Source organism: Apostichopus japonicus, chromosome 18 (genome assembly GCF_037975245.1).
Source record: "Apostichopus japonicus isolate 1M-3 chromosome 18, ASM3797524v1, whole genome shotgun sequence".
Taxonomy (NCBI): domain Eukaryota; kingdom Metazoa; phylum Echinodermata; class Holothuroidea; order Aspidochirotida; family Stichopodidae; genus Apostichopus; species Apostichopus japonicus.
Window position 1 is genome coordinate 17,121,353 of NC_092578.1, and position 8,968 is coordinate 17,130,320.

Here is an 8,968-nt window from a genome sequence, read left to right on the forward strand (position 1 = left end):
AAGTTGTGTAGGAGATAGTTGGAAATAAAAAGAAGCATCATGAGTAGTAAGTGTGCCAGCTGTAATCTTGCTAGCATGAGAGGAGTGGGATTGGGGGAACTAGGGGGGGGGGGGTTAGGGTGCAGGGGATGGGAGGAGGGTGCAAGGAAGTTAACTACTTCATTTCGGAAAATGGAGTTCTGTTCATGACAATTTTGTAGCAATTTTGTAGAATTAGACGTTTTACCTTGCTGTGAGGACAGAGGTAGTGGAAGTTCGCGGAGGGGGGGGGTGGAGGGTGGATGTGGGCGGATGGGGGGTGGTAGGGGTTGAGAGTGGATTCAAGAGAAACTTTTACAGTAGCACAAATACCCATATAAGAAATATGTTTATCTTCTGCCTTTCATGTTGCCTCAATTGTCTGATCTGAATCATTCGGATTAAGATAGGGTTTTGATTTTGATAAGGGTATCATAACAGTCTTGTCTTTGGTTTCAATTTTGTATTAAATCTTGTACTTTTTGAAATTCCTAATAACAACTACATCTTGTTGCAAATTAATAGACTGTATTCTTTAAATTATTGGTGCTATCATCATGCAATTCAAACAATTACAGGGCTTTCTTCCTAATTATCGAATTATGAATAATCTAATCCTGTTATTTATTTCGTTTTCTTATTTTCTGTCACGTCCCATAAACTCACAACTTTTTCAATGCACACATATATGTCACATCTTTTCACCACGTGCACGTTGAAGCTGTGACGTTTTTTCGCCTCACCGTGTAGCCATGCAGTACCCCTCACCTTAAGTCGGTGTAACTGGGTTACATCCAAAGTTAACGGTGTCTAGTGACGTCAGCGTCAGTACAGAAGCCCAAACGTGACACGTGGAGACTCATTTTTTCTATTTTTTTTTTTATTTTTAAATTATATTTTTCCAGTTTTTGTTATAATTATGAGATCTCTCCCGATTCTTCATATCACTTCCGGTTCGTGGTACTGTAAGTAGGTGATTGTTGTCTTAAATATGGTAGATAGGCCTGCACAAACTGGCCTCGGGTCAAAGGTCATAGGTCATGGAGTGAGATAAAGGATAAATGTAAATTGCTTATAATACATTTTTTTATGAAACTTTATTTCTAAGATCAAAGTTGTCTCTCCATGTAAACTAATTGACAAATTGAGCAAAAAATGTATACATTTTTTTTTCTTCTCATATGCACCGAAAATTGATGCAAGTTTTTTATATTTTGCAGTTTATACGCATATATGAATTTTAAGGTATATAGAAATTGAAATCGTTTTAATAAATTAGTAATCTTCTTTACGAAGTTTTATGTCTCATCAAAAGTTTTATCTTTGTCAAGCCTTGTAAATGAACTCTCATATTTGCATACAGTAATACATATGATGAAAAACACATTTATGAAAAATTTAAAGGAGGTGATGCAAAGTTTTGGGTCGGTGAAACACTGATGTACGCCTACTCGCACATGCGCAGATAAAATCAGACTTGTTAGAAGTCGGTACACGTACAGATATTCTGTACAGGCTGACGAAATGGTGCTTCGATTGGGGGAGGGGAGGGGTAACTAGGGGATGGGGGAGGAGTTATTTAGTGAGTCCGGGGAAATATGAAACAGGTAATAATGTGTACTCTCATTTTCATGGTATACTTACGGACGAAAATGTGAAGACCATATCAAGGGGCGCCGAGTGACATTATTGTCCCCTGGGACCGACCTGGATCAAAACTGCACCTTGGTCCTATGGTATAGTTACCCGTAGTCTTTGTCGTGGTGGATTTTTACTCCGTACTCTGACCAGTTTGGGAAATCAAGTATTGATACTAAATTGACAAAGTGAAGTATAGGCGCAATGGTATTCGCCATTATGACTCTGTACTCGTATACTCGTATCGATTGAGGAGGGGCGGGGGAGGGGAGGGGGGTTGGGGACATAAGAGCCGCAGTATAAACAAGAACATATTCTTTATTCAATTGACAGAATTTGTATAAAATAGGTGACAAACTCAAAATTAGGTGAAGTCATTTCAATATGTTACCTGGCAAGAAATCCCATGGAAGTACTAAAGAGTGGCGGAAGATGATTCTATACGTGTCGTTGTGTGTTTGGAGGGGGGGGGGGAGGGGCACAAAAGTTCTAGGGGTATTATATCACGTTGAAAGGGAAGGGGGGGGGGGACAGAATGAACTACCACAATGTTCCGCTTTCTGCAACAAGCATCCACTTTTTAATTACACATTTTTTTTCAACTCCAACGCACTTTTTCATGTACCAATGTTTAAATTTTTCAACACAAGTCACTTTGTTTTAGAAAAAAAAAATGGATGGTTTCGTAGAAGAGGCTAAATTTTGAACTAAGCAAATTGAACAGAAACGATGGGGCTACGTTTATAATACGTGACAACCTTTATTCTATCTCTTTTGTCTTATTTATTTTCATAGTAAAGCGCATTGTTACGTCACTCTATAGATGTATTCAAGTTTGCGCTCTATATTTATATATGATATTTATTAATATTAATAACCTTCAGCTAACGACGTACGTGTTTCATTCTGTACGCAATAAGGTATTACCAAACTGCTGGGGAATTGCAGTTAAAACACTTTCTGTAAAAGTATAGAAAAACACACATTGTGTTTCTGCCACCTGAGGTGACCTGTGGCGTAAGAACAACTAACCAAGCATATCAGTAGGTTAACGGGATGTATCGCCCTCGAAGGTCGATGGATTTCTCAACAGTGCACTGAAAAATAAAATATTTCTTCGAAAGTCTTTTTTTCCCCCAAAAAAATCATAAGTCTTTCAAAGAACATATACGTTAGACGCATCCAGTTCGAAAATTGTATATTATGGATCCTCAAACAGTAATGTTAGTGGTGTCGGTTTTAATTGGTATTTTTGTCATACGGGTCGAAGCAGTTACGGGAACTTTGTGCGGTACAAGTTTTCAAGATTCAGTCAACGTTTGCTGCTACTTAAACGGTTAGTTAATATATATTACCTTAATCTGTCATATTATTTGTATAATCAGTTTTCACATTCCATTACATTTATTCAATTTAAAATGCGGAGGGACGGATAAACGTTGAAACAATACTACCCGTTTATAACTGATCGGGTATATTTGGAAATGCTGGTACTCATGAGTGGTGCGAACGACATATCCTTCTAGAAGTCAAAACACGTTTACGGAGTTTAGCCACAGATTCGAATCGACAATTTTCTTTTCTCGATTCATAGACATATAATGGTCTACCTGTTTTGATTTATGTAGCCCAACCTGGTATGTTACATGTTATATGTTAGAATCTGCTCCGATATCGACTTAAAGGTGTTCACTTCGACTTAAATATAACAATATCAGTTCTGGAAATGTTCATCTCAGTTTAAATATATTTTTGTAAATCCTTTTACATGATATCTAACGATGAGAATCATGGTTACTTCTCATACTTGGTGTGTGGATTCATAACATTCAGTACAAGACCCGTATTGCTTTTGGTGGAAGTCTATAGTGCAAGGAAGTCATCGAAACCTCAATGCACTTTGCATTCTGGTTGTAAAGGAGATGGCGTGGTTTTGTAAACATACCAGTGAACAATTCTGTAGCAAGTCCATTGAATCTTCTTGAAAGTAATGCAATTGTAGTTGATATTTAAAGCCTGAAAAAATTTAGTGACAAAGATAACCTTTGTCAGGATTCTCATATACAAATTATATATGAAAGTTTCCTGTCGATATGTATTTATAAAAGTGACGAACTTTCTTTTCTTTTGTCTTCCCTCAAAATTTAACATATTCGTTATGACGTAATTATAAAAATGATACACATTCGTGTGCTTTTGATAGTTTTAATTTTCATTTTGTAGATTATATCAACATTTCAACTGTGATTGTGAATTATACCACTGTACGGCAAGACTCCGGAAATCCTTGGAGACTAGATGTCAATATTTCCTGGCAAAACAATCCATTTAATCGTAAATATTTTCACTTCTAATTTACAATAATTAACTACTAACGAACCCTTTGGTAAAGTTTTCATTCTTGTCATAAGAAAGTGCCTGATGATCGGTACGCGAGCCGTACCCGTGAAACTCCGAGTAGCAGTATGATGGTATTTTAGGTAAGTATTTTATGTGAAATATATATATATATATATATATATATATATATATATATATATATATATATATATATATATATATATATATATGTATATATATATATATATATGTATATGTATATATATATTTATATATATATATATATATGTGTGTGTATGTGTGTGTGTGTATGTAGGCTTTATATATATGTATGTGGGTGTTCGTGTCTGTGTGCGTGGGCTATATATATATATTTATAAATATATGGTGGGGTGGATGGATGGATGGATATAGACAGACAGACAGATCAACATATGTTATTACGTTTTATACTGCCGCGGGTTTTCTTTTATATCCTATAGTATTATTCTTTTTTTCTACAAAGGTTCAGCCAAATACGTAGTGAACTTTGACCTGACTATTAGTCCTGATGATATCACAGCAGGGAATCTCCCTACCGATCTGCGGCAGGGTCTGTGCCAACTACAATTTAATCCTTACAAATCCCCTTTGTATCCTTCGGATTCCTGCGATGTACCTCAACAGTGGGATATAGTGGTAAGACGACTTTGTTAAAATCTATTATGCAAATCTGTCAAACTCCTCACCTACTTGTCTTGTCTCCACAATACCATCGTACTCTATCTGCACAGGCTACAGTAACTATGTGTAGCACCACTCATCTTATATTCCAGATTAACCCATATCAGTTCACATACCAGTCTAACGCCCTCTTTTTGTTTTGTTTTATCACGCACCGTGGCTTTCATTAGCCGTTTGCTTTGGTTCGTTGTTTCGATTTCATTTCTAATGCCTAATAACTATCAAGTAAACTGGAGTTTTTGTTATGGGGTGAAGTGGGTGGGGGGGGGGGTAGGGCGTCTTCAGTTACAACAGCATGGTAAAATTAACAGAAGTGGAGGGAAAAGTCCCAAATAAAATCGTAAAATAGTGCAGTATTTCCTTAATTTTCGCTAAATTTAGTATGTATATATGAATATATATTTCTGGGAGTCTCATTTCAATTTGTATCTCCTGGTACGACTGTTTCACCACGAGATACTGAATTTCGTCCACTTTTACTTGCAGGAAGAGCCTTACTATACAAAACAAGACTTACTCTTTGGGTTTAACTACAGAATGATCATACGTGAATATGATGAAGTTGTGGCTTCGGCTTACACAACATGTCTCACGGGTTACACATATCCTGATTTGATGATTACGCCAGGTCAGTTACACTTACAGGGTAGGGATGCACCGGATATCCGGTCCGGCCGGACTATCCGGCCGGATAGTGAGCAATTATCCGGTTCCGGACGGAAATTTTTCAAAATCCGGCCGGATCTTTTTCAAAATCTGGCCTGAATTATTCCTTAAAAAGGTGTTGGTATTAACTTAAATCAATGTAAACTATTTCCAAAAATTAATGAAAAAATTCAAAGTAAGGAAAAATTAGGTTTAACATGTTTAATTTTATTTTCTCAATGGTCTGACCCACTAAATTGGGTCTTAATTTCACCTTCTTTATAATATGCGTATACCTCACCTAACATTTGCGCCTTGTTTCATACTCTACTTCTTATTAATGATTTTCTTTTGTGTAATGAAAAATCCGGTCCCGGCCGGATTTCATGTACTATCCGGCAAAATCCGGTTCCGGCCGGATCCAAAAGTTTGGATCCGGTGCATCCCTATTACAGGGGAGGCACTTTAACTATATAGGCCCCTAATTATAAATTAGGGAAAAGCTGATATTGACATTGCGTCGGTATTTGAGCAACATTAGGTATTTATCTCCTCAATGGCCTGAGAACACTGGTGTGAAGAAAGGTTGGGGTGGTGGGTGGGTGGGCGGGGATGGGGATGGGAATGGGGACGGGGGTGAACAACGCCATAGATTCAACAACAGACCAATTTGCGCAAAGATGTCTGTATCGGTAACTATATTAATATACTGAGTATAATGTAGTGCCAAAATGCAGTAGAAGAACATTTTTTTGATACGTTAATAATCAGGATCTGTATTGCTTTGGCTTACAGTTTGTAGAGCATGAATGGAAGTACATTTGGTGCAAAAAATAGGGTCAATTGAAGCAATTTTAGAACCCTTTAGGCCTACCAGGAGAAGCGTACAAAATATTTTGACTATACTGAGTGAAGAGGTTTGTTTACGAGTGACGAAAACTTCAGGCTTGGATAGCAAAAAAATCTGCACGGGCATGATACGGAAATTTGATGGTGCCATGAAAAGCCAACTTGTCAGCTATCCAGTGATTGGTAGCATTAGCTAGAGAGAACTTTTATCTAGTCTTAGAGACCACATTACTTTTGTGATTTAGTGTGTAAGTCAATGGGGATTTTAATGAGCGTATGTTACTCGCATGGCTGTCACGTTTATACCTCAAGATATATAGAAACGTAATTGAACTACTGAAAAAAAATCATGTTAAGTCATGATTCATACTAGATGCCTGTTTATTCATAAATATTGAACTGTGGCGTAATTTTTGACGTACTTTTTTTTTTAGGTGTGTTTTTATGCATTTTTCCTATTTTTCTATTGTAGACTGTTTCTCTGAGACTAAAGATGAAGAATTTTGTCAAAACCAACGTAAGTTATAATGACTCTTCTACTCAGAAAACAGACCAGTAACTGTTTTACGCTTTTAGCATGAGTTCGTTCGTCATCAAATACGTTTCAACCAAGGGCAATGTATCTTTCATTTTTGTTCTGCCTTATTGCCACAAATAAATGCTTAAAGATTGTTACTTTATCGCAGGATCACCACTTAAGCTTAAGACCTATCGCACATTGGTATAGCAGATGTACCTAGCCTAGCTTACGTTGTATGTATGAAATTGGAGCTGAGGCTGATTTGCTTATCATGAAGGTTGTTGCGAGGCTAACTACGGTGATCGTAAATTTAGTGCACAACATGTATACAATGGGCGTCTACTCCATGGGGGGATGGGGGGGTGGGTTACAAGTCCCAGTCCTGAAAGTCATATAAACGGGAGGTGAGGGGGGAGGGACTGCTCTAGAAACAAGCAGGAATATGATTTTGATTACAGAAACGTGTCCGAGTAATAATGTTACTTAACTTGAGGATGCAAGACACGTATTTCATAACTGAATATAATATAATTGACTTTATATATTAATGTATGAAACTGGTCTGTTATGCACGATACTTTTAATTAATGAACGCAAATATAGGTCATATATGCCTAGTATTATACCCTAGGGTAATGAATATTTATGAACCATATCGGTGGTCCTAAAATTATCCACTTATTGTAATATATATATAAATATATATATATATATATATATATATATATATATATATATATATATATATATATATATATATATATATATATATATATATATATATATATATATATATATATATATATATATATATATATATATATATATATATATATATGGTACACTGCTGTCACAATATAGGAATGATTTTATATTAAAGGCGTACTTTTTCTTTTTTCTTTAACAGCCATCGTTGTTTCAGGGGCAGTAGTGAACGCAACGGTCATAGACGCATACGAAGAAGTTGACGAATTAAATATTCCTTCTCTGACGATACTTTTAACATGGACACAGCCAGTCCAAGTAAACGGTGATATAGCCCTATACGTCATCGAAATACGTAATGAAGATACAGATGTTTACTTCCAAAGAGTAAGACAATATAGACCATTAAGAACACCGTATACGACTGATCAGCCATCATATATTCCTAACACTAACCACTTACTTCCAATATATTGTATTTCGTCATCGAAATATGATTAATATTGTTTCAATAGTGTCGTGAACATATTATCAATTTTCAAGCTGGCTCTATCTTGAGTGACTTATCTTAAAGTCAGCATGGTGCATTAAGACTTCCGTAGTATAAATCATTCAGGAACAACAATAGGCGTAAGAGGCGGGGGGGGGGGGGCTGGGGGCTGCAGCCCCCAACCAAATATTATTGTGAAAATTTGGGCAATAAGCTGAGTATTTTTACAGGCACCTACAGAAAGAGAAATAAATTGTAATGATTTAGCTAAAGTAAAGGAAATCAATAGTTGAAATAAAAATATTCCTTGATAATTAGAATAATGTTCTGAGGTTGCCCGACTAATTCGCCATTACTAATGTAAAAGCCAATATGATATGTACATAAAGATGTTGAACGCGCGCGGAGCGTGCGAAAAATTTTGGGTATATTTTTCGGGCAAGTCGTTACAGCCCCCCCCCCCCCCCACCCAAATTGGGCTCCTACGCCTATGGCACCACTATACACTCTGCATTTGTAGGCGCTTAATGGAAGTACTTTATGAATATAAAAACGTGTACTTCAAAACAATTTAAGCAACATGTTACTTAAAGAACGCCATACAATGATCCTGACCGTGACAGACAGCGCTTATCACTCTTCTTTTTACAGTCATGTACATTACTGAAGGGAAACAAGGGGCGTGAGAGGGGGTAGGGGGTGTTAAGGGAATAATGACAATGTAATATTAAACTTCCCCTTCTCGTAAGCGTCACCATGGTAATCAATCTCGAAAGAGGTGTTCTCACTCTTTGAATTAACAAGATTAATTGCGATACGAACGTGAATATTTCTTATCGTCTGTTTTCAGTATATTCCTGACTTTAATGCTACTGCCTATTCTGACATGATTTTAACGATACGGGAGCTTCCAATCTCGCGTGAAGAATATATTATAAAGGTAAAAGTTAAATTTTATTTATCTGAACTAGCATTTTGATTACAGCAAATTAAAGATCAGGACCGAAATTCTCGCCAAGAAACGTTAAACTGTCATCGTT

At 36.5% G+C, this 8,968-nt stretch overlaps 1 protein-coding gene across 1 annotated transcript in view; it reads left to right on the top strand.

The window, feature by feature from the left end:
- The first annotated feature begins 2,185 nt into the window (after window positions 1–2,185).
- Window positions 2,186–8,968, top strand: part of LOC139959170 (uncharacterized) — a 19,351-nt gene continuing 12,568 nt past the window's right edge. Inside the window, exons 1-7 of the mRNA XM_071956769.1 lie at window positions 2,186–2,992; window positions 3,880–3,990; window positions 4,502–4,674; window positions 5,206–5,347; window positions 6,686–6,730; window positions 7,641–7,825; window positions 8,779–8,868. Of these exons, the coding sequence (XP_071812870.1) occupies window positions 2,860–2,992; window positions 3,880–3,990; window positions 4,502–4,674; window positions 5,206–5,347; window positions 6,686–6,730; window positions 7,641–7,825; window positions 8,779–8,868 (879 nt within the window). The 5' untranslated portion in view covers window positions 2,186–2,859. The remainder of the gene's footprint in view (window positions 2,993–3,879; window positions 3,991–4,501; window positions 4,675–5,205; window positions 5,348–6,685; window positions 6,731–7,640; window positions 7,826–8,778; window positions 8,869–8,968) is intronic.